The sequence below is a fragment of the Aquila chrysaetos genome, chromosome 17 (genome assembly GCF_900496995.4).
Source record: "Aquila chrysaetos chrysaetos chromosome 17, bAquChr1.4, whole genome shotgun sequence".
Classification (NCBI taxonomy): Eukaryota; Metazoa; Chordata; class Aves; order Accipitriformes; family Accipitridae; genus Aquila; species Aquila chrysaetos.
The window spans coordinates 6724425-6749898 of NC_044020.1; the positions used below are offsets into that span (position 1 = coordinate 6724425).

At 46.4% G+C, this 25474-nt stretch overlaps 1 protein-coding gene across 1 annotated transcript in view; it reads left to right on the top strand.

The window, feature by feature from the left end:
• The first annotated feature begins 118 nt into the window (after positions 1-118).
• The window catches only part of PAH (phenylalanine hydroxylase), a 41549-nt gene continuing 16193 nt past the window's right edge, over positions 119-25474 (top strand). Inside the window, exons 1-5 of the mRNA XM_030040845.2 lie at positions 119-159; positions 332-458; positions 4650-4757; positions 15574-15757; positions 24149-24237. Of these exons, the coding sequence (XP_029896705.1) occupies positions 134-159; positions 332-458; positions 4650-4757; positions 15574-15757; positions 24149-24237 (534 nt within the window). The 5' untranslated portion in view covers positions 119-133. The remainder of the gene's footprint in view (positions 160-331; positions 459-4649; positions 4758-15573; positions 15758-24148; positions 24238-25474) is intronic.

The window sequence follows — 25474 nt, forward strand, 5'->3', positions numbered from 1 at the left end:
GGGGGGGTTGGCTGACCCACAGACGCCGTGTTGACGTGCAAAAATGGAAACAGCAGCTGATGTTGATCAGGAGGAGGAAGGCTGTTAATTCAAAGCATGCCGCTCGTCCACGTTGGGCACAGATAGAAACAATATGCTGGAAAGCAGCTACGTGCCGGGGTGGGACTTTGCAGGGGCCGGCGTGGAGTGGCTTGTCCATGTGCCAGGGGTGGGTGGGGGGGGGTGTAGGGAGAACGCCCCTTTGGCACGCTGTCCAGGGGAGGGAGCTGGGGAACTGGGGGGAAGGGGATGGCTTTGCCTTGCTTGCTCCACTTTAAATACCTTTGCACAGAGCTCTGGCCACTGCAGCAAGGTCAGAAGGCTTCACCTGCAGCGACCAAGGGGCCTCCCTGCGTGGGCATCACTGCTTCTGCAACATGGATGCGCAGCACTGCAAAATGAATGGCGACCCTTTCCAGGTAAGCGATGGGGTCTGTGTGCCCGCTCTTTGTAGGGGGGGGGCTGTGACTGCCTCCCTCCTGCCCCCCACCACCCCCCACCACTTGCAAATCTTGTTCCCCACTCTCCGAGAGGCAGCGTGTCCCAAGATGGGAGGAAACAACGCGCCCGTCTCAATGCTTTGCCTGGTTGCCACCGTTCTCCCTTTTGGCAGCCAGCATGCTTGTCTGTTGTTAATTGTGCTCGCAAAAGTGCAGTGGGAACGAAAATGAACATTGCAATAGTATCCTTGCATATATGGCAGAGCAGCAGCAAAGACCAGCAGTTAATTAGAGGTCTTAAGCCTGCGTGATGAAAGCAAGCTGTCTTCTTCTGTTAAAGGAAAGCAGATGAAGTTATGTGCTCTTCTGGGAGCTATTTGTCAAACTTTGGGACTCCGATGTCCCCTTTTTTAATGTTTACTGACTTACTTTGAACCCTTTGCTTTGGGAAATACAGGAAAGTTCTGAAGCCCATGCCTTTCAATTACAGGCGCTATAGTTACTGCATGGGCAAGTGACATATAACCTGAGGTCAGCTTGGTTAATTATTAGGAACAAACTCTGCATGTACGTGTCCTATGCAATGCTGCTGAACCCAGAGACAAGCTGCAGAAGATGTGCAAAAAAGGGCTTCAGTTTCTACATGCCTTTTTGAGAGCGGAGCAGCTAAAGAATCCTGGTTTCCTACTGCTTTGTGTGCTGAGTCTGAACTCCCACAACAATTCTCTAGGGTCTCACCTTGCTGCTTTTCCAAGTTCTATAATTGCTTGGTCTCAATGGCATCTATGGGAGCCGAGCATCTAAATGCCTTAAGAAGTCTGACTTGGAAACTAGCTCCAGTTTCAGAAGTAACTTGGGAATCTTACTTCCTTTGAAATATTTTTCCCATTTTTTTTTCCTACTATTTTGTATATCTAGTAAGTCTAGAATTTATGACACAGAGGTGAATTTTTTCTCTCATTGAAACTGCAAGCAAAGCTTCCTCTGGCTTTAACAATGTTGGAATTCATTCTGAAGGGCTTTATCTAACCAGATGAGAAATGGATTAGAAGGCTGACAGGTCTGTTTTATTGACCTCCAATGCTGCCACATGTGTCAGAAAGGCAATATTAATCTGTGTGCGAAGTGGTTGACTAAAAATGCAGATTTGCACTGCGCTCAGGTAAACCCATCCTTGTACCTATTATCACCTATCATTGAGACTGTACTAGGTCCAGGAATGGATGTTCACGTTCATCAACTGGTACTTATTTTACTTCCTTAAAAAAAAAAAAAAAAAGGAGCTGGAAGAAAATTAGAGCTTTAATTTATTCCACACTACATTTATAAATCATGTATACATGTCATATAGGCAATATTTCAATGTCAGGGAAACAATTTGTTCAATTCTTAATCATAATCACAGTAGTAATAGAACAGTAGAACTACCCCAAAGTTGCAATTCCTCTCTATATGTTAAAAAGCAAGAAATTAGAATTGAGAATGGATAAACTGTGATCAACGGTTAAAACTATGCATAGGTACTGCAAAAAGCTCAGCAATAGATGTGAGTGCCTGTGTGTATGTTGATGTATATTACCTCCAGTGTATATGTTGATGTATATTATCTCCAGCGTGTATTGATGTATATTGCCTCCATGTATATTGATAAGAACTGGGTGCCAGGAAAGCAGTCATTTTACTCTTCTTTCCCCTTGCAATGAAAGCTGTCATCTCTATGGACAGACTCAGGCATGAACTAACGTTTGTAGAAAGATCTTCCAGTGAACTAAGTGCATATGCAGATGTGCAAGGAGTTAAGCAAGTATCACTCTGTTGCAGGCTTAGTGCCTACTCCCTACTGCAATGTCTTACTTTTAAGCATCAACATAAATCAATTTACTAGAGTGGGAAAATGAGTGAGGACAGATTGAAAGTGACTGATCTCAACACGTCAAGGCTAGTGACCGATGACAATCTGTCTGGGTTGGAAAGAAGGTTTTTAAGGCATTTTTGGGTGTTTGCATGGTATAAAGAGATCAATTAGCATCAGAATTACCTTGCAGGACTTGAACCTTGCATTATATTCCCTGAAGGTGTCCAAACCACACAGTCTTCCTTTGTCAGGTGGATTCAAGTCAACCTGCCATAGAAGTTTGTCTGCGGAGCATGCTTTGGCAATGGTATTTTAAAAACATAACTGTGTGGCATTTAAAACAGTTCAGTGCAGACTATGAAAACCAAATTCTCCGTCCATCGGGCAGACACTGGCGTAGCACAGTCCTGTCCTTAAGATCACTTTTGGTTGTGGTGGGGGAAAGCAGAAGGGCAAAGCAATGCATGGACAGTATTTCAGATGACAGTTTTGGTTACACTATCATAAAATTTCAGGACTACTGATGTTTGGTTTGCCTTTTGACAGACTCCTGTCATTGTTTTCCCTTGTGGTTGCTTGAGGTGTTAATGGGTTTCATTAGCCAGTTGCCACATTACTCCTGATTGCTTTTCCTCTTGGACCCCATCATGTGAGAGCTGGGCTGGCTCCCTGGCTGGGTGGGAACCCAGGAGACACAGGGATGCTGCGGGAAGTGTCACAGTTGAACAGGTGACAATCTTCCTTCTGGTGCATAAAACTAGTATTTCCACTACAGTTCCCGCTAGAGGTTCCCCATAAAGGTGGAAAACTTTTGGATAACCTTTGCAACCGCTGGAAATAAAGCCAGATGGAAGAACCTGTTGCCAGTCTCTGACAATGAATTCTCAGGTTAGCAGCAGCCTCAGATGGCCTGAAGAATCAACAATTATTTACATTACAAGGGAAGGCAGTTCCTTATGACACTGCCTCAGAAAATGTAGCCCCACCAAGAACTTTATGGCTTCAGGGCAGCTGGATTTGATTATTAATTTGTCTGCTACAAAGACTGTCTTTTCTGAGGACAATATTTGGGAACTGAGATTCTTTATACTCTGATTTATATGTTAAATTAAGCAATAGCTATAATGAGGGCAGGGTCTGACTGAAAATACAGATACAAAAATTGAATGGATACCTTGAATCAAGTTTTGGCTCAGGACTTGTTACATCCGTACGGTCTGTGTTGCAGCCGTCTGGTGTGATCTTTGAAATACCAACCAGGGGCAATTTGCCCAAGGCCAGTAGTCGTTAAAGAAACCCCAACCAATAAGGCATTAATGTGACTTCCAAAAGTTTGTGATGGTTGTGCACCCGATTTACGGTGACATCAGAAATATCAAGTGATTCTGGAAATGTCAGTAGGCACTTACCTGCCATGTCAGGTACCCAGATAATTTTGGAAATCTGGCCCCACTCTAGGACTCAGTTTCCTGTTTCTGAAATGGTGAAATAGCTCTTCCCTATTTAACACGGGTTTTGTGAAAAGAAACACATGTACTGAGACATACCAAGGCATTCTGGTAATGAGAACCATGAAAACAATTAAAATAAACATTCTCCTTGTCTGGGAATACTGGAATTTGCCTTTTGGAATTTGCAGAGCATAAAACCAATAAGAGAAAGGGAACAAACATAAATGAAAACACGTCTTGCCCTAACTGAGTCTTTACTCACTGTGGGATTTAGGGAAGACCCAAATGTTTGCTCCAACATTCTTCCCTTTTTGTTGTTGTTGTTATTTTGTTTTTAAACCACCTTCCATATCCCTCTTGTGAATACCACCTCTCCTGCAGCTACCTGGAAGGTACAAGCAGAACTGAAGGGAAACGTAGATTGCGGCCAGCATCTCTGCACAGAGCTCATCTACATTGCTCTGCTTAATCCTGAGTGTTAATGAAAAGAAAGCCTGAGGGAAGGTCTTTGCACTGTAGCTGAAACCAAAGTGCAGAAATGTTTCCAGTCATCCGTGAGCTTGGTACACTTGAGAGGTGAAGCAAGGCAGAGATGATATTAGACTATTTTCATTTCCTTTTTGACTACCTCGCTTCTGCATGGGTCCTAGTTTGAAAGAAGGGATTTGTGTCTCTACCTTCATAAATCAGAGCAGCCCCAGAGCTGCTCTACTTCTGGCAGCAACAGTTGCCTTGGTTCCCACTTAAAGTAACTTCCTACCCTCTTTACATTGCTGATGCCATGCAAAAGGGAAATGGAGTAAAGAATATCTGACTCCTAGGGTTAATGTAAATGTTTTGTTTGTTTGTTTTCTTTTCTTTCAGGAATCTATGTACATTGAAGAGTCCTCAAATAAAAGTGGTGTGATTTCTTTGATTTTCTCTCTGAAAGAAGAAGTTGGGGCATTGGCTAAAGTTCTGCGCACATTTGAGGTAAATATTTTCCTTCAGGAGACCTGACCAAGTCTTTACATTTTTGCATTGCAGCAGCATTTGCTCAGGGTGTTTGTGGTCATGTTTGTGGTTCCATTTCATTGCCATAATGGGGGAAAGCAGCATGCATTTCTTTTCTGGGGTTAAAATCCCTTAAAGTCTTGGAACAGAAGTAGCCTTTTTAAGTTAAAATTTCATTTCAAACTTTTAAATTAAAACCTCTATTTTGAACTGATATGAGGGTGGAAAAACCCCTCATTTTCTCCATTTAAGAAGGAAATATTCCACTGTAAGTGCTTGAGTAAGAGACAGAAGAGAATTGGGCCATAACCTGAGACTGACATATGAGTATGTATGTGTATGTATATTTGTATATGTATAGAAAGGCAAATATAACCTGCATGTGAGCCATGTGACTCATAGTGCATGTTGCATGAAGTATTTCTACTGGGGGCAGCTGCCGTCCCCTTAGCCCTTGTCCACCTCAGTAAATCTGATATAAACAAGCTCACCATCTTCCCACCAGTGGTACTTCTACGGAGTGGGTAGAGGATACCTACAAAACAGCATCAAAATGACAGCACTTGGTTTACACCAAAGGGACCCAGCAACTTGCACTGACTGATTTGGAAACCTTTTGGGGAAACAAGGAGCCATTTACCTTTCAGGACATTGTGTGCCTATTTATTCTTGCAGAAATATTTCCCAGATGTCATGGATGCTGTTTAAAAAGCACGAAATCCTTGCAATTCGGGATGGTTGTGTTGCAACACACAGAGCTCTGTACTCTGTCCTCCCAAGCAAATACAGTGTTATATTGGTTTTGTGACCTTGTTTTTCAGAACATCATCATGTAATAATTGTGCCTGAAAGCAGCTCTTTCTATAGAGCACTGTAAAAAGTTGTGGCCTGCATACTTTCCATTCATAAACTGAATTGACTAGGAAATGAAAGGTTTGTGTGGTATTAGTACAAATGAAAAATAATTCCGAGTTATAGGACATATTTGATTCATTAAGATGAAGGGAAATTCATACCAACGGCAGCAGAGCTAGTCTAAATCTGTGAACTGACAACTGCAATACAGTCCTGCAAAATGTCCGTACGTCGGTGGCGTGCACGTCTGTAAGTGAATTAAGGAGGCTGTTGATATTCTCTGGTTAAATGCATTGCTGTCTACTAACCAAATTGCTGTCAGCCCTGAAGGAAAATCTGCAGGGGAGCTAGTATAGGGAAGAAAGAAGTAGCATCTTCTTGGATGTGACTCTTCTTGCCCCAAAGCAGGTACCTAAACTAGACCGGCTGAGTCATGGTTTTCCCCAGTGACCCTGATGGCAACTGAGGGAAAGGGCCTCAGCTGAAGAAGTCTGCGCTGCTCCCTGGGTGGTTTCCCATCCCAGCGAAGCCAATTCTTTCTGTGCAAACTTGCGGTCTCCCCCAGCACCAAGGCTTGCCAAGAGACCTGGCATAGGTGCTCTTATATCAGATTTGCATGCTGTTAGCAGTGTAGTAGGGAAACGGATGGGTGGCTGGAGGAAAGGGATTTAGTGGTACAAGCCTGACCTGCAGCTTCAGCTCCTCAGGGCTGCCATTAGTGAATTCATAAGCGTTGGGGTGTGTAAACCAGAGCAGCCCTTGGGCTGTTCTAACTCAGTGCAAAGGATCTCGCCCTGTATACAGTGGTGTAAGACTCCTGTGCATGCACGGCTGAGATGATAACCTCCACCCTTCCCCACCTGGGCCATAACCATGGTGCCTCAGAGACGCAGACTTTGTGCTCAGTGACATCCGCAGCAGAGTTGGGGAAGGTGGTGATAAGCAGGTGAAGTGTGGCAACAAGGAGGAAGATCTCGAGAGGATTTTTTCCTCTTGTACCCCTTCCCTGCTTAATAAAATCAACTGTGAGGTGCAGATTAGCTACAGGAGTTAGTTCAGACTCTCTGTTGGTGGTGTCCTCTGGGCAGGGAGGCCCTTCGCCTTGTGCCAGGGTTTCTGTCGCTGGCCCGGGGAATCGCAGTGGGTTTGTCTCAGGGGGATGGCACAAGGAGGAGACGTGGGGAACGGCTGCTCTGGCTGTCATTGCCTCACGCAACCACATAAAGTAGGAAAAAGGAAAACACAAAAGCCACAAAATACGATCAGAGTGTTCCCCGGAGCAGACGCGGCACTGCAGCCGTCGACGGCCACAGAGGGCCAGACCTTGTGTGGCCGCCGGCGCTGACGGCCGTGCGTGGTGCATCTGGAGCACCTCCGATCCTTGCTGAGGCTGCCGGGGTCTCTCTGGGCATTGGCGTGTGGGAATGCGGGCGGACAGCACAGCCCGACCATCTCCTCCTCCCAGCTCGCGCTTGGGAGTGATTAAGGGACAGTCCCTCCGGCACTGGCTTTGAGGATTTTGCCTCTTCTCTAGCCAATCTATAAAACTACTCTGGGACATGAAGCAGGGAGGAGGAGGGTTAAGTGAGCTGTAAATATGAAAGTCTTAAAAATAAATCCTCTCTCAAGACAGGGAAGAAAGCATGGAAGCAAGATCCAGACTGAGGCACAGGGAATTGAGGGGATACCTAAAGAAAGGAGAGACCTCGTGGTACCATCAGCAGCCAGGCTGCCTTTCTGTAAAGGAGTCGTCTGTGTGGACCTGGGAAGGTTCATCCTCTTGTTGGTTTAAGAGCTGGAGAAAAAATTTCTGTTACTCTGGGAGGGCTGTTCAGTCGCTCTTGTGTCCCTATCTGGGAGGCAGGAGCAGCTCCTCACTCCCAGGTTCACATCCCGCCCATGTCCTACTTCTGTGCTGGGATGAAACTTGGCCAGGCATTAGCCCCCACCACAGCCTGATCTCCATGGGGAGCAAGAGCCCAAACTGCAGGTTCATCAAGCACCGTGGCTACTCCCCAGTCTAGATGTCACCTGTACTCACCCAGGAGGCAAACCTCCCAGGGAAGGAAGTAGTGTCCAAACACAGCCCAGATGAACTGGGTAAGCTTCCAGTGTGGGCCAGGATGGACCGAAGGTAGGGGACCCTCATATCCAGGTAGGTGAAAGCACAAAGCCAGTGGCTACAGAGAGAGTGCCCACGGCACAGAATTATGTCCTGTAACCGAGATGCCAAGTTTAAGAGAATTTCAGTGTGTTTTGGGGAAACATTAATGTTTGTCCTACTCAAACATCCCTCAGCGTTGCTCATGCAGTTGACAGAGTGAGTACTGCATGCTCTCATGTTTGTTTTTTTGCTCAAAGACCCAACCTCTTGTTTTCTCTTCAGGTCCCAGTTGCACAAAAATATGTGGCTACAGTGACAACTGTTGTTTTTCCTGTGCAGCTTGAAGGCTTTTTTTTTCTGAGGGATGTCCTCTATGTACTCAGCTCCTTACGTCTGCTGGCTTTATGTCCAAAATGTACCCGATTCTGCCACTTTTTTCGTATGTTTACTCTTGATTCATATTCTCTGTAATGTGTTTCAGTGTTAGGCCAATGCATAATGTCCAAAAAGAGCAAGCAGTCTGTATGGAAGAAGGACTGGACCCTCAGAAGGGCAGGCACATATTTAAAGAAAGACTATATGGCTTTTTAAGCTGAAAGCATTTCTGTCTCTAAAAGCAAACCCAGACCATGCCCGTGGAAGGGTTCAACAACCACTTTGGGTGGGAGGAGAATCCTTTCCCAGTCTCACACACCAAAATAAGCAGCACTCAGGAAGACCCCCCCCCCCAAACACCAGACCTCAGCAGGCTCCTAAGCTCTTCTGATCCCTGGGTCTTGTCCCCTGTCCGTTTTGCAAATCCTTGCCCGGCTGCGTGAACCTGCTCCTCCCGGACTGCTCTGTACGCAGGGTGCCCTACGGCGCTGCTGACAGCACAGTCCCTGCAGCCCCTTCTCCGCCTTCCCTGTGGAGACGCAGCGGCCGCAGGGCCAGACTCCCACTCTGACATGTGCTGTAATGTAATAGCAGCTCAATCATGCCCAGCAATAAGCAGATTGCTAAAACTGAATCCACTTTGCTTCCACGCTAGCTGCTCTGCGTGTATATTGGGATGTGGTAAAGATTCACTTTCTGCTTATCAAACCCAATTATTTTGCACTTGAAAAGCCTATTTGTCCATAATCTTTATCTTGTCCTAGTGTGCATACAGCTTCCTCGTGGGTTCTGCCTGGGCAATACCTCTGACCTTATTGCAGGCTTGAGGGTGGCCATAGAGACAGTATAAACCCACCAGCAGAGTCTTTACACCAACTTTATTTTAATAGGACCTGCTGTACACTAAGGCACTGCTTGGTGCAGCCATACGCTGTTTATTTGTCTCATACTATTACAGAAGACGATAGCTAGGAAGCCAAAACTCGAATAAATACCTTAGTCTGAAGCAGAACATCACACATGAGTAAACCATCATGCTTAAAATCAGGAAGACAGCATAGTCATTGTGGAATTATGTTCCTCTGTAGATTCACTGGACACAGAGTATGAGTCCAGATCAGAAAAAGACAGAAATCTTCCAGGTTTCTTATCAAAACTGAAAAAGCAAAGCAGAGCATTTTGGGTTAACCCAAGTGTTACACTTGATGGGAATGTTTGTTTTTCTCTGTGGTGATAAAAGCCTATTGAAATCGAGATCACTTTTTTAAACAACAAAGTCCATGCTGAAAGAAAAGAAGTAGAGAAAAAAAAAAAAATCTGTCCCCCCTCAAAGAAAGATTGGCATTTCCAAAGTTAAATTCATCATTAAAAATATCAGAACTAAACATTTCAATATGTAAAAAGGATTGCCCTCAGTTTTAATTGAATTTTTTCCACATGAATTTGTGAATACGTTCATCTCCTCTAAAGTTCTTTTCCTGATGGATTTACAAGTAGTAGAAGACGTCAGCTGTAGTACGAGGCAAACATTGGGTTGGAATGTATTACAAATTTGCTCAACCCATTCTCAGAGAGAGGCCTTCCATCTTCTCTTCGCTAACGTGACCTTCCTAAATACAGAGCAGGACTCTAGTACAAGGTCCAGCTGTCAGCGGTGTTACTTACAGTGGTTAGGGCTCTAGCTCCAAAGCAGCCCCATCTATTTGCACTGAGTAGTACTCCTTGCTCCTAGAGTAAGTTACTGCTCCATGGGATGACTGCATGGGAGTCACGGGCTGGGCTAAATAAGACCCTGCACTTTCAGAGCCAGCAAAGATGACTGCGCTCTTTTTCTCTTTGGGAGCTTATTTCATTCAACAGAAAGTCCAAAGTGAGTGTTACCTTTTCGTCCCTCGGGAAGGTACTGGCTCTGCAGTGTTTTGGGTTGTTTCCAAACCAGGAGAAGCGAGCAGTCACTTTGGTCAGGGGGTGTGTTGGAGGTGTCTGCAGCGATAGGTGAACAGACCAGGCATGCCCCTAGCAAGAGACTTGTTTTTTCATCATAGTATGCATATGCACAGCTACAATTATTTTATTACACCTGAACTCACTGCTCCAAACCCGTGTGCTCGGTCTGAGCTCTCCTCTTCCCAGGGCCAGGAAAGCAGGACTCCTTGATCTAGTTAACCAACACGAGTTTAAAGAGAGGAGTGCCCTCTTGCTAGGTGCTTGCGCAGTGCCCCATGCTGTCACATACGCTTTTTGGTTTGTCCGGCCGCACGTGTTTGGTGGCTAGATCGTGCTGAACGCCTCATGCCGAACTTTGGGTTTGGAGCAGAAGTGCAGAGTGTGGGACACCAGGGGCTGCTCCGGGGCCGGCTGCCCTTTGGGGTTTTTTACTGGCAGGGGCCAGCTCTGGGTCCCTTTACCTCCGTGAGTTTGTCATGAGGAAGACCCTAGCAGATGTGAAGGAGAAGATGGGGAAGCACTGTCTTCAGCTGAGAAGTCCCTTGGATGGTAAAACTGAACCAGACGGCTCCCTTTGCCTTCACCTTGGGAAACCACAGCTGAAGGCATCGCTGTAACTTCCTAACAACCCTCTGATCTCCTGTGGAAATTAGGCACTGAGTTTCTACTTGTGCTTCTGAAAGTGTCCTCCTTCAGGAAGCCCTGAACTAGCCCGTGACAAGGGTTAAAAGAACATGTAACTTTTTTTTTTTTTTTTTTTTTTTTTTTTTTTTTATATCAGGAAGGTGCAAGTAAATCCTTGTTTTGGGAGATTTCACCCCAGTTCTCACTGAATGTTGATTAGCGGCACTGTAGCACTGTTGATGGTTCTTCACCTGGTAACAACGTGGGGCCTCCTGATGAAGCCAAACTTACTTAATGACAACAGTCATGAAACCAAGCTGCAGATGAATTTCACATCTGTACTTAGTTTTAACAACCTATACAGGAGCATTTAGTAATGCATAAACAGAAGGACATACGAATGCCGTGGGAAGCAGTAGCCCATAACATTCCCAGAAAGTATCCATCCCCACTGAAAGCTTCCCTATGTAGCTATGAAAACACAACTTTTCTTTTCCAATGATCAGGCCATTAAACTCTCTGAGGGTGGGACTAATTTCTCTTGGCAGTGACCTCTGCAAGACTGCCTACGTAGTGTCACACCACGCTGGTTTGATCCCACCAGTGTGGGGCGGCTGCAGCGTGGGAGATGCTCCATCAGGATGGCATGACTGGAATAACCTGGGGAAGGGGCTGGAGCTGCTTCCCGGCCTCTGAGAGGGAGCCAAGGCTGAGATCTGGCACTGTGGGGTAAGGCAGGCAGGGAGATGGGCAACCTCCTCCTGCGGCCACCTTTGCCTCTGTTGCAAATTGGTATCTGTATCGCTAACCCTGCCATTCAAAAATCATGACTTACACAAAATGGACTTTTAGTTCTAAGTTGATTTTTGAGCTCTGAGAACATGTCTTCAGACTTCTTTCTCTAATGGGCAGTGATAGAGATACAGTTAACTTGGATATTCAAATAATGAAAGCTGAGATCTTTCACCCCCAGGAGTGAAGGTTTTAAGAAAAAAAGCAAGACATTTTGAGTGACTGACTTCTTCAGCTAACGTCAAGGGATCTGGCAGTACTGTACCCCTGTGATCTCCATTAGGTGTTACACCTAATGCTAGCCTCAGTCCTCAAGGCAAAAGCTGTTCTGAATTGTTAATACTTGTTAAAAAGTATATTAGAAATGGCCTAGTATGCTGCTTTGAAATAAATGCAAGGTGAAGAGCTACCCCTCCTCTACCAACACAGAAGCACTCCAGCAGATATGTGGTTGTATGATAGGATGTGTCCATGTAGGAGAGACTCAACCTTCATGCTGGTCATAAACCCGAGGAGAAGTAGGGAAGCACCAACCTGCTGCAAGTTCTTTGCAGCTGCAATGGATGATGGGGTGAAGTCAGCAAAGGCACATCTAATCTCAAGCCATGGTGTCATCTAATTCCTACCAGCTCTAAAATAGGAAAGGCAGAAGAGACGCATGTTAATAGTTCAGGTGTGAATGCAGCCTCAAATATGTGACAGCCCAGATCTTCCAAAACCAGATAGGTTAGGAGTTACGTTCCATCAACAAAAGAATAGCTCAGAAATCATGAAGTTCCATAAAATACAGATTTTTTTTATTAGCTGTCTTTTGAAGGTATACACTGTCAAGATTTCAAGCTCTACTAAAAAACACAGGGAGATTGAAAACTGCTCAAAATAAACAACTAAACCAAAAATGCCCCCATTGTCCTTTCTCAGGTAACCATTTATTTCCAGAAGTTGGAGCTTTAAATAAAGCATCAACTGCTGTGAGCAACCTGATACAATTGCAAGATTTAGCAATACTGACGATACAAAACATTTTTGAACAATGTGGAACTATGAAGATTAAACACTAGATGGAGTAGTTGGACTAGAATGAAACTGAGATTTGTAAAGCAACTCTAGTAACAGAGCCACTGTAAATATTTTGGAATCAGGGGCTTAGTAGCAAGGCACAGCATATGAGAGAGCATGTTTCTCCAGGAGTGCCAGTTCAGGGAGTTGGACGTAAGCTGCTGAATTCTTGCTTTGAAAACAGTCACCAGAAGGGTTCTGCCTTCAGTTGCTCTGCTGTGAGGTCCTGAAGCCTCGACACAAAGGGGTAACGGGTTGGCTCTGCACATTGCTGAGCTGCAGGCACCCCTCAAATAAACAGCAAACCAGCTTCACTCTCTGCGGGAAGCTGTTCTGCTTATCTCAAGTGTAAGAAAGGAGGTGACTGTCTCCAAGAGCTCCTGCTTCCCTGTCGTCTTTTTTTTTTTTTCCTTTTTCCCACTCTCTTAGGTTGTGGGGGTACTTCAGGAGGCATGGATGCTCCTGCTGCCTTAAGCATGCCTTGTGCCCACCCTGCAGCTTGTCTCTTCGTTCCCAACCCCTGCATCGTTCCCTTCATTCTGTGGGCACCGCTGTTTGTGCAGTTGCTCCCTGAGCCAGGTTGGAGAGCTGGTATGGTGGAAAAGTCACCTGGCCAAAAAAAAAAAAGGGATATAGTTAAGGTACCTGTGCGATCTCTCAAACAGCTCTGCTGTCTCCAGGGGAGGGATGCCGAGGCAGGGATGAACACTTGTGGGTGGGGAAGGGAAGCAGGGGATAACAGCCACCCAAGAGTGGTCCGTGTTATCACAGCCTCTGCAAGACGTAGAAATCCCAGTCAGGGCCCAGGACCCCATTCCCCCGTGAATCTACGCCGAGACAAAAATACAACACCCCGACACATCAGTGCAAGGTGAAAGCAAAGCAGCACCTCGGTGCGCCTGAGCTGAGCCTTTGACAGGGGGACGTTTTACACCCACTCTCCACTTTTGTGAGTGGCTACGTAGAGCAGCTGAATAGCCCCGGGCTCCGGGCGCCTGCCCCACTGCTCTCTGCCGAAAGCTTTCCAGCCCCGAGTCATCTAAACTTCCAGCTCCAGGCCGTCCCACCTCCCAGCGCCTCACCAAGCGGAGGGTACAATGGGCGGTCTGTTTGTGAAACGGGGCTTTGGAGGCCTAAAACAAATTGTCCTTGGGGCCCAGGACAGTGGCGAGCATTCTCTTGCCCCAGACGGCCCCGCGAGGACAGCGTCTCTCAAGAGCAGCAGTTGGCGAATGCGCTTTTGACCTTTTCAACTTATTGTATTGGTATCTAGCCAAACAATTTAAGTTCATCTGTAGTGTGCGACACTCAGGAAACAGCGGAATGACATGCATGCTGTTTCCTACCAAGTAATAAACTGGCTTTTGTGGTGGAGTGAATGAGGGCTTTGCTGGTGATGGCCAGATGCCCCCCTGCACTGTGCAAGCACTGAGAGGAGCAAAGAAAACCTTAAAGGGCTTGAGAGCTCAAACTAGAGGGAGGTACAGAAAAAAAGCTTCGCTCTTTCTTCTCTGTAGGTCACAAGTGGATCCTCACAGCGTTTCTTCATGGATGCAATCCTGACCCCGCTGCAGCAGGGGGTTTGACACTGACACCAGCGGGGCCATCATTTCACCCCGTGTAGTTTGGGGTTTTCTTAAACCTGAAAGCAGCAAACCAAAAGCTTCTCCAGGGCTCCTGAGCACCCTGTGTCAGCCTCTCTGACTCTTCTGCGATTGATCTTCAGGCCCAAATTTCCTCCAGGGGTTTGTCTATTCCTCCCAGGGGACAGAAGCCCAGAACTGGCCGCGGCGTGCCGTGGCCACGGCTCCAGTGTGAGCCTGACAGGAAGGTCAGGTGGTAAAGTCAGCACCAACTGAAATCTGTTTAAAGGTTTTTCTCGGAAAAAAAAAAAAAAAAGAAATTCATATTTTTGTATTCAAATTACAGTGCTCAGGAAAACATTTGAGTTCAGCTAAACTGAGGTAGATTTTCTTGGACTTGCGTTTAAGTGACTGGAAAAATAGATGTTTTAGCTGCTTGTTGCTTTACACATTGACATGGCAGCATGTCTGAGGTCAGGTACACACTGGCCGTAGTCATCAAGACTGTAATTGCCAGCGATCCTTTTCTTCAGAGCTAGGAGGCACTGCTGCTGGTCGGTGAAGAGATTTGGTGAGATGGAATTTGCATTTCCGTGCTAAGGAAAAGACTTCTCTGCTGTGAGAGCGATCAGGCTGTGGAGCAGTTGTCCAGAGAGGTTGTGGAGTCTCCATCTGTGGAGATACTGAAGACTCGACTGGACACAGTCCTGAGCAATCTGCTCCAGCAGACCCTTCCTGAGCAGACTGTTGGACGAGATGTTCTCCAGAGGCCCCGTCCAACCTCAGCAACTCTGCGATTCTGTGATTCTGTGATTTAAAACACCCATATTTTTATTTGCACAAACCTGGGCTGCCTTTTTGGTGCAGATCCATGTTTCCCATTGGATCTCTGCCCAGCACCTGCTCACAGCCATGGAAACTGCGCAGGTGGCTTTGCAGGTGACTGTGCAGTGGCTTGGCAGAAGCTTATCTCACAAGGTGCCCAGCTGCTTGCTTTTCCAACCTCCTTTCAGGATGCTCATAAATACAGCATTCACCTTCTCATGAGAGGGTTCTCTACAGGTGGAACGCCTGCTTCCCGTGTTGATCCTGGGGAAATGTTCTTGTCCACACAGACAAGCTCCCATTATGTACTTGCGGTACTGGTACTTTACAATAAAAAGTCTGTTTACAACTTGTATCCTGCTTCCACCTTTTTCAAAGGTTTATGTAGTGCATAGTCTTTCTGTTGGTGCTCTGCACAAGGGTGAATCCCGCATCCTTCTCATTCTACCTTTTTGTCTCTCTCCCTGTTGTGAAAGTCCTTAGTCCAGTGGCCACCAGGGGCAAGTCTCTACTTTTGAGTTATTTGGATCGTATAGTATGAGTTGTTGACTCACACATGAATTTTAGCTAGTCTTTATGTCATATTTCTTCCCCCTAAACCCTGTGGGACCAAAATCTCTCTTTCTCGTAGGAAAAAGGTATAAACCTGACCCACATTGAGTCCCGACCTTCCCGTCTCAACAAAGATGAGTATGAATTCTTCATTAACTTGGAAGGCAAGAATGTCCCAGCGCTGGACAAGATCATCAAGTCCTTGAGAAATGATATCGGAGCAACAGTCCACGAGCTTTCACGAACAAAGAAGAAGGACACTGGTAAGGACACACTGACAAGGATAACATTGACAAGGAATATTTACGTCACGTACTTAAATGACTTCTTTTTCCTGTAGCAGAGGAGTTCCTCTTGGATCTGTACGGCTGCATTTCCCTCCCTCTGCTTATTTTGCCTATGTTGTAAGCTTTTTCTTTCGGAGATTTTCTCTTAGTGTAAACTGCCACGCTCCATCTTTTGTCATGCTTCTGACTAGGTCTCCTGGGAACTGGTGTTATGGTGTTATGTTGTCATCTGTCTGCTTGGTTGGCAGCACTCACAGTCTCTTAAAGACAGCCTTGTTGCAGTAGCTTGTTACCCTACCTGCAGAAGTTAACAGGGATCAAAGGATGACTGCAGTTACAGGCTGTAAATCCCTAAGCAATGGTGCAGGAAGTTGTAGGTACATCTGTTTTCTGCTCCCAGTCTCTGCCCTATTTTAAAATAGGCAGCATTTATATACACAGCTTTTGGCAAGTCGTGCAGGGTGGCAACTTGGTTCTTGATACACACCTGCAATGTGAAGGAATAACAGCGATGCAGGTGGGACCCATACCACCATGTTTAATGCAGACAGGTTAGCTTAATCAAGCCCAATGACACGTCCCCTGAATCTCTGACTACCATCCCACAGCCTTTGGACCACTGAGCACTGAAAGCCACTGCAGGACTTTTGTACACTTTTAGAGTTTTCCTATGTTCTCTGCCCACACGAGAACTTAGAAGAGAGACAACAAGGGTCTCCATGTGGGATGCGCTACGTCTGTCTAGTTACTGTCTGCCCTGATTCAAAAAACCCACATAAACGTGATCACAATTTAAAAGGGCAAACAGTTGCAGCAAAATCTGTAGCTGCGTGCGTGGACTTGGCTTGTAGATGGTGGATCAATTCCCCTGAGAAATCCAGGCCTTGATCTTCCTCCTTTTCCCTCCCACCCCGTCCCCATAATAAATCTGTGTCTGTTCAGTACCCAGCAGACTCAAGCCTCTAAAGTGCCACTCTGTGGAAAAAAGTCACCTATTGAAGCCTGCCTTTCGCCTTCCTAAGGAAGGATGGCTCTCCGGAGTCCCCAGGCAGGTCACCAAGAGGGTGTCCTGGAGACATTTACAACGCTTGTGCATTGTGTGTCCCAGCTGGGGGACTGCCCTCTCTTGAACACTTCTCCCAGAGAGCACTCAGGTGAAAAGAAGCTGTATTTTAACTACTAAGTGATACGCAGACCCTGTGAACCCAGTCAGACTTTATCATCTTGTACAGCGAGCCCATTCAGAGTCAGCCCATATAGAGCCAGCACTGGCAGGTGAGCACATTGTGATAGGGCGCCTTAAAAATAGATGTAAAATTTAAAATTAGAAGACAGGGAGGAAAGTCCTGCAAGGGGTTATGTGGTCTGTCCCCTGGTGAAAGGCAGGACCAGCTAAACCACCATCTGCCCTGAGCGGTGGAGATCTGCCGGGCTGTACGGCTCTGCACCGCGGCGCTGCCCTGCTCTGACCAGTCTCACTTGCTGCCTTGAGAGCTGACGACTTCTCCCCCTGCCTGCCTGGGGCACTGGGAACAGAAGATACTCTTCCACCTTAGACCAGCTTTTTTGGTCTCTAGTGACAGTATCCAGCCCAACCTCAGCCTTCCCTTTTCAGGACGCCCAGTTTTTGGTCTCCTGGCCGGTCTTGTTGCTCTTCCCTGGAGTGTCTCCAGTAGATTAGATAAACCTAGATGTAACTATGGGCTATAAGGACTCTATTGCTCTGGTGAGCAATTAATTAACTATTTAATAAACCAGTTGTTGCTCGTTTGCTGTTTATCCGATGGATCCTTCACACAAAGTCCAGCTGCTTTCCAGATTCCCCTTATTCAGGTAGGAACTGATGGTGAAGAGCAGCATAACAAAACAAAACGTGACAGGGAAGTGCTGTCACAGTGCCTTCCCCCTTGCCAAATATCTGTGGGACCTCCCAAATCACTCTGACACAAACCTTGTGGTGTAGCAGAGACAAGAGCCCAGTCCTGTACAAGGCCTGGTGTGGAGTCAGTGGTGGCATCCTCATGGGGCAGAGGGAGGGCTTGCCCTCCTGCGCTCCCCGGGGCTGGCATGCCCCTTTGAACCCCTGGATTTACTTTCTGATTTTGGTTTCATGGACCCTGGCTGCTGCAGCCCCATCCTTGTGGGACCCTTGTACCTCTGGGCTGAGATGAGAGGAGGAGAGGAAAAGGCCCACGGGGCGACCGTCCCCCCGCTCTCCCTCACACGGGTACGTGTGAGTCCAACACCATCCATCTGCCTCCCCACTTTTTGGGCTTGTGGATGCCCCTCAGTCCTGCTATCGAAACTTGGGAGGGTCTGCCACCCACTTTGGTGGGAGCAGGAATAACTCTCCATTCCTGTAAGAAATCCCAGGGAGGTCAGTTGTAATTCTGCCTTCAGAGGGAAATAAGGAAAGATTTTGTGAGTTGTCCATGCTCCTAATTCTCAGAGATTTGCTGGAGCTGAGGCTGCTTGGTACAGTGGTGGCTGCCCAGCATCCAGTCTGAGACATACTTAAATGCCTCTTCAGATAACAGATGTGATTTTAATAGGATTTCAGACTTTAAATACTTTAGGGCTGGATCTTCCTCTTCCTTCCTAGGAACAACATGAAAGGACATTAATACCTTCTTGAGATCAGTGCTGGTAATCCTTTTACCGTTTCCTTTGTGTCCTACCCATGACATTACATTTGAAGATGAAAAAGAAGAAGGCAGATACTCTTTGGAGTCAGTTCTCTCCATTCATGAGATGAAGGGACAAAAGGTTGATTAGGTGATTTATGATCATGTCAAATCAAAGAGGTTCTCTTTTGGGGGCTTTTTTATTTCCAGAAGAAAGCTACAGGGCCTAGCTGGGCTTGCCATTACTTTTGTTTTTCTAATAATTATTAAGAAGTTAATAATAAACTTTATTAAATAATAAAGTTGTGTATAAGCATAGGCCAGAGTCAGATAGAGATACAGCTCTAAATATCCACCAAGAAAGGCTTGTGAGTGAAATTCTGACCTCACAGAAGTCAAAACTCCTGTGGTCAGCTGTAGGATTAGGATTTCACTGCATGTTACTGTGCTGATCAAAGGTTTTTTGAGCTAGATTATCCTGTCAGTGCTGCAGAAAGGGACTTGATCCCCTTCTGTCTGAGAGGATAACTTGTGTTTGTTTGTTAGTGTCAGAAATAGCATAAAGTGGGAGCAATTTATTGCCAAGGAAAGAGAGGAAGATTGATATTTCTTTTTGCCCTTTCCCTTTTTCTTTTCTTTTCTCCGCCCCCGCCCCAATTTCAACTTCTCTCATGGGTAGTAAGGGTCCAGTCAAACTGAAATCCCCAGAGAGCCATACTTTGAAAGGTCAAAAAGCCCTGCTTAGGGGATGAACTGTGGGTGGCAAATTCTGGACGGAGGCAGCTCCAAGGGCAGAGTGAGACGGGAGCAGCCCGAGCTGTAGAAGTGTGGTAGGATGCTGTCCTTTATCGGTGATGGCATTAACAAGTAACAGGCCTTGTGGTGCCTTTTAGGTCAGCTTGTCTTTCAGACGTATCCTCCCAGCAAATCTGGTCATAATCCACAGATGCACTTGTGTGAAATTTTATGCTTAAAACAGAACGAGAGCAATATGCCTCCAGGGAGCAAAATCTCAGAAATATGGTTTATAAGGATATTGTCACACTCTTCTCAGTGGGCAGGTAAGGGCTGGGAAGGTTTTCTCCTGGAGGCAGTCGGGGCTCCTATGGGACCGATGCTTTCATTGCTGCCTACAGATGCTCTCAGCCCTTCCTTGCTAAGGATTCATTTTGCTCATGCTCATGATTTGAGAGGAAAAACCAACCTGTTTTGCTCAGTTTCCTCTAGGAAGCACACAGTGCCATTCGTGGGGCACTGCTTTGCGGACGGTCAGAGGAAATGTCTGTATTCTGCCCCTTCTGTATAGTTCAGCGTTAAACACGTCGTGTATGTGCTTTATTGGGCAAGGGATAAATGAATGGCTTTTTCTTTTTTTTTTTTTTCCTGGTCACTTTAACTGCTTTTAGAGTCTTTTCTCAATTAAATGCAAAATGTAATTTTGGTTTCCCTTTGACACCCCCAAATAGTTAAAAATACCAGGTTTGGCTCAACAGCGTAATTTTACCTGAGAGCAGGCCAGCAAAATGCTCTAAATCCAAAGGTAGTTTTAAAGCTTCAGATGAGATGGGCTAGCAGTCACTGGGCCAAGAACCCTTTGTAGAGATGGAAAGATTTGTTGTGAAAACACAGTGCATCTCTTCATGGCTCTTTTTGGAAACAAGCAGCGTATCTGCAGTCCATTTGGAGCCCATGAATAAAAAGAATTAAATATTATTCTGTTGCAGCATTAGGGAAATGCAGACAATTTATTGCATTTCTGAGACAGGCTGGGAGCTGAGGTTCTGTAGGGGCCTTGTTTGCTAAACCCTGAGGCTGGCCAAAGCATTCGAGACTGTTTAAAAAAGGGCTAAACCTGGGCCTTGAACTGCTATAAATTGCATAGACCTGTCTTTGACCCTCCTCACAATGGTCCGAATGGAGGAGTTCTGCAGAAGTCCTCACTGCCCCTGCTTCGCTGCCGCTCATATAAATGGCTTATTAGCATTCTGCTAAGCATTTGACCCCACGGTAATTTGGTCACCACTTGGGTGTCCAGCACGATCCCATAAATGCTGCTGTTTCACTTACAGACAAATCAATATTTATTACTGATCAGCCCACGTTTGCTCCTCAGACCTTCACAGAGGCCCAGTGTTGCACCAGCTTGCCCTGGCAATTCATTAGTGGCCGTGCAGACAGACAGCGAGTCTGGCGAAGGGGCTGGAGGAGGATGTTGCAAACAAAATATGGGAAAGATTCAGCCAGGGGGTAATTTGATTTGCTCTTTTAAATAGTTGCTGGGAGGGCTGGGGACGGCCTCCTGGCACACCACAGCTAGGCAGAAGACCCAGTAGGCATTTCTGCACCCTGGTCCCTGACGCGAGGGCTCTATGGACTTGGTGCGGTGCCTGCCCTGGGGCTGCGCTCAGGACCTTCGATTCTTGTTTCCACGAGAGCTGAGAAGGCTCAGGACTTTCCAGGACCCGACTTAAGATCAGCTATGCTGGTGCAAATAGCACTAAGCAGCCTCAGGATTTCCCTTTCACAGCCTGCTCCTTTCAGCCAGTTCTGCGAGCTCAGAGCTGCTCTCTCTTAGCCACCGCCGGCTTCTGGGGATCCTGGGAGGAGGGCAGAGATCTGCTGAAAATAACTAAGTCAGGCACCTAGAGGGGCTGCAGGCCTAGAAGATAAGGTGCTGCTCTTGTGTAGGGCAAAACCAAGCCACCCATTTCCACGCCCAGGACTGACACCGCATCAGCCCGGGAGTCAGTCTGTCCCAGAGTTTTTCACGAGCTCTGTGCCAAATACTTTGGGGATCTTGAGAATAAAATGTATTTAATGGAAGTAAGTCACTATTATATATCCATTTGACCCCTTCTTGTAGTTGCAATAATTCAAACCCTGCCCACCTAGACCTCTCTTATTCAGGGCAGGAAAACCCCACAGACATCACTGCTGAAATCCACCGCAGACTTTAACCCCCACCAATTTGGCTGCACAGCCCGGACCCTTCAGATCACAGCGTGTCCATGAGAATAGCGGTTATTCACTCTAACACTGACAAATCCTTGGCTGTGGGGCTGCCAGAGAGTTTTTTTTTCCCAGTGCTTAATCCCAAAAACATTTATTGGTGGGCCTCACCCCAAGCTGCGAGTGGGGAGTCTGAAGCACGAAAGAGTGAAGCGATTCCCCCCCATCACACGAACGTGGTGCCCGGCCGCCCGTCTAGAAAATAGGGATGGGATTGCTGGGTGTGCTCACCCTTCACGTGGTTTTAGGACTCAAACACACTTTTTTCTACTCACCCCCTCTGACTAGTTTAACTCAAGGGGTTGGAGGTGCGGGAAGGTTACTAACAGCAAAGTGAGAGAGTATTTCTGGAGAAACTAGAGAACTAGCGGTACACCCAGCAAAGAAAGTCATTTGGGGAAGATCTTCCCGGGACTGCTTCTGCCATCTAGTGACTTGTTCGGGTCAAAGCAGAAGGGTGTGCAGCTCGGAAAGGGGTGGGGGGAACCAAAAGCCACTGTAGCAGCCCGGGACCCCCCTCCCGGCTGGCAGCCACCCTCTGCCAGTGCCCTCTGGGGTGTTGGGCTCAGCAGAAAGCAAGGCTGAATAGTCCTGGAGACAGAGGGGTCCTCTTATCCCATAGGTGGTCCGTCAGGCCTGGGGTGAAGCCCATCAGCAAGGCACTGCGGGGAGCTCAGGCGGCAGCTGCAGGATCAGGTTCATTTGGCACAAACCCCAAAATGGGACGGGGAGGCATGGCTGAGTGAGTGCTCCCGGTTGAGCAGGGAGCCACACAGGGGAATGAGCTGTTTTCCAAGCACTGACTGAGCAAGCGGCACTCATTTGTGCGAGAAAGTCATTAAACGAACCGCAAACATTTTATTGATAGAGATATTTATTGATAGAGAGTCTGCTGAGAGCCCCTGGGCTTGGACCAGCAGACCTTTGGGTGATATTAGCCTTGAAGTCCGTGTTGCTGACTTGTACTCAGTGTGCGGAGCATACGGGACATGACTGCATGGCCTGAGCATGGGGTACATCCTTAGGTGGGGGTCTTGTGCTCTTTCCTTAGAAAAAGTATAGTAGAACTGGAACTGGTGCAGAGAGAAGCGGTAAGAGCGCTCAAAGATAGCCCACGGTTTCTGTGCCTGAAATACCCAGGCAAAGTCTCAGCGAGGAAGATGGATGGTAGGTGGAGGATCTGACAGGCAGCTATAAAATCCTAGGTAGCCTGGAGAAGGTGGATAACAACAAGTGATGTTTGTACGCAGGAATTAATTAACATCAAATGAAATAATCCAATTTAAAGCAAAAGGGAGTAATTTTTCATGTCACATGTAAAGAAACGAGCTCTCAGTGCTGCGCAGTTTCCTGCAGACAGATGTGTACATGGGCTCAAAGAGCAGTTAGTTGTATTTGTGAGAAGTTCATCACAGGCTATTAAATTCAGGCATGACTGTAGCCTCTGACTCAGGCAGAAAGGAAGGGAAAAAAGAAAAGAGGCAGGCAGCTATGGTCAAAGGGCCAAAAATGTAAGAACAGGACAGCAGAAGGGAAACCCAAGCAAGCTGAACCCAGCAGCACTGGCGGCTCCCAAGACGTGCCCAGCTGCCAGTGGTACCCGGTGGCGTTACCTACTGATGCGATTCCCGAAGCGATGACGGGAAAAGGGCCCACGGTCCCTCCATCGAGATTCCCTGTCTCAGCATCGCAGAGGGCTGGGGTGGCCAGACCTGGTGGTGACTGACGAGGGGGTCTCTGGCTTGGTATGCAACTGGATCCTACTGGAGGAGATGGAAAAGGGGGCTGAAGCCTGGTACAGCCACTGCATGTGCGTACCAGGCCTCTTGCTGTCGAGGGGACACGTGCCAGGGGACTGCTTGGATCACGCGGCGAATACACTCGTGGCTCCAGGAAGGAGGTCTGACCCGGGATGACTCCTCCATGTACCTCACGAGCTGCAAAGAGCCTCTCCTCGTAGCGCAATTGCCATGAAGACACTTGCCTTCTGCTTTCCCCGATCTGAACACATCGCCTCTGGAAAGCCCTGTGATTCTTCCTTGCCCTCCACCTTATGTCCTTCTGTAAAGAGAGGGCCGTGTGGGCATCACATGCTGTGCAATCAGTGTGGTCCCATTTCATATCCTGGCTGCGCCGCAGGCAGTGTGTATAGTATGTGAGTTACAAGGCCCAGGATGTTAATTAAATGAATGCATTATTGTATAATGACTGCAGTAATACAGTGCTAGTCTGAGGTATTAGGCGGCCATTTATCACTTTATTTCTGCATCCTAGCTTATGTGAGGCCACCAAGTAGGTCTTAGAAAGAGATTTTCAGAGAGTCAAATAATCCTGTATCCTTCTTGTTGTGGGGTTTCTTGCTGTTCCTTTGAAATGGCTGATTCTAGCCACTGTGAAAGGAAGGATACTCTGGAAAAATTCCTGTGTTTTGGTAAGCCAAGAGACCAGAATAATAAACAGAAAATCATAAACATTGCAAGCCAGCTCTGCGCCAAGGGCTAGACATTCTTGATGCTCTGTATTCTTCCAACAGTGCAAACCAGCCACAATTCATGCCAACAGGCAGGGTTTGCTCTTGCCTCCTGTTACAGGGAAAGGCCATTGCTGCCCAAAGAATTTAGCCCCTTGCATATGTTTCTTTGTATTTATGATGAAAAGATGGAAAGACCAGAAGAAGGCCCCAAACCAAGTAATGAAGAAGCATACCAGTCTCTATTTCTTTTCTGTTTTGCAGTGCCGTGGTTCCCAAGAAGTATCCAGGAGCTGGACAGGTTTGCCAATCAGATCCTAAGCTATGGAGCAGAACTGGATGCTGATCATCCTGTAAGAAAGAGAACTTTATTTTTTTAACATGTTTCTAGTTATTGGGACAGATGTTTCTCTAGTTTACATTTGCTCTGCTTTAAGACAGATCTGGTAGACTAAGTCTCACATGGTATAGGACAAGAAGGGTACCCCATTTCTAGGGTTAGAATCAGGCCAGTCCCTGCTTGTGAAGTAAATCAGACCAAAGGTTGCTCTAATGTGAGCAAATACCAGGAGACCTTAAAAGTCATAGCGGTCATCAGAGCACAAGGCCACCACAAGGACACCTCTAGTTTTCCCAGGTGGCTCTGATATGGTGACTTCAGACTCATTTTGTGAATCAGTAGCAACAAAGACTTCAGAAGCAACATATCATAGCCCAGAGATAGGAAGACTGTTTTTTTCATCCTTGATTACATACACACGATTGAGCTTAGTGTCTCGTTACGTGGTTGTTAAATCTGACATGATTCTTGTATGACAAGACACAACAAAAGAAAAGGTCCTTGTTTCAAAAAGTTTGTGGTTTAAATGGTAGGGTCAGAAAGTTTTTTTCATTGGCTTAGCTAATAAAAAAATTTATTCAGCGGTTTTTCAGCTCTTCCAGATACAAGAATACTTTCTGCCTCTATTCCCTCTCCAAGCAAACAACAACTTATTTTCATTTGTCAAAACACACTGAGTTCCATGCAGTGCAACAGAAATTGCTGCTATTAGTTTAATTGAGATAGGGTGATTATAAATAAATTACATGCAGCGCAACAAAAATTGCTGCTATTAGTTTAATTGAGATGGGGTGATTAGTCATTCACTACCTATTGCTTAATTCGAGATGTGTTATGTATCATGTACAATGATTCATGATGTTCAACGTGGTCATATGAAAGGCAGAATGAAAGGAGATACACTGAGTCAATGGCCCCCTTGTGTGTCATGCAGGAATAGACCAAGATTGTATTTGAAAAAAGAAACCAAAAAAAAAAAAAAAGATATTAAAAGGAATGAAGCATCTCTGCTCCAGTTCCTAGAATTAGTTAGTGAGCAGTTTATGCTTTAAAAAGGAAACCCAGCTGCTGGCGTAAGTAGGTGCGACAGTACGTAGAGTGCAGAAAAAGAAATTAAAGGAGCCGGTGGTTTTAGTAGTTAAGTTATGTGGGATTTAATCACAAATACCTCTAGGCCAGGTTAATCTTGGGCAGAGCATTTTTTAGGCCATTGGCTGCCTCTTCTTGACTCACACTCTTAGATCTTCACT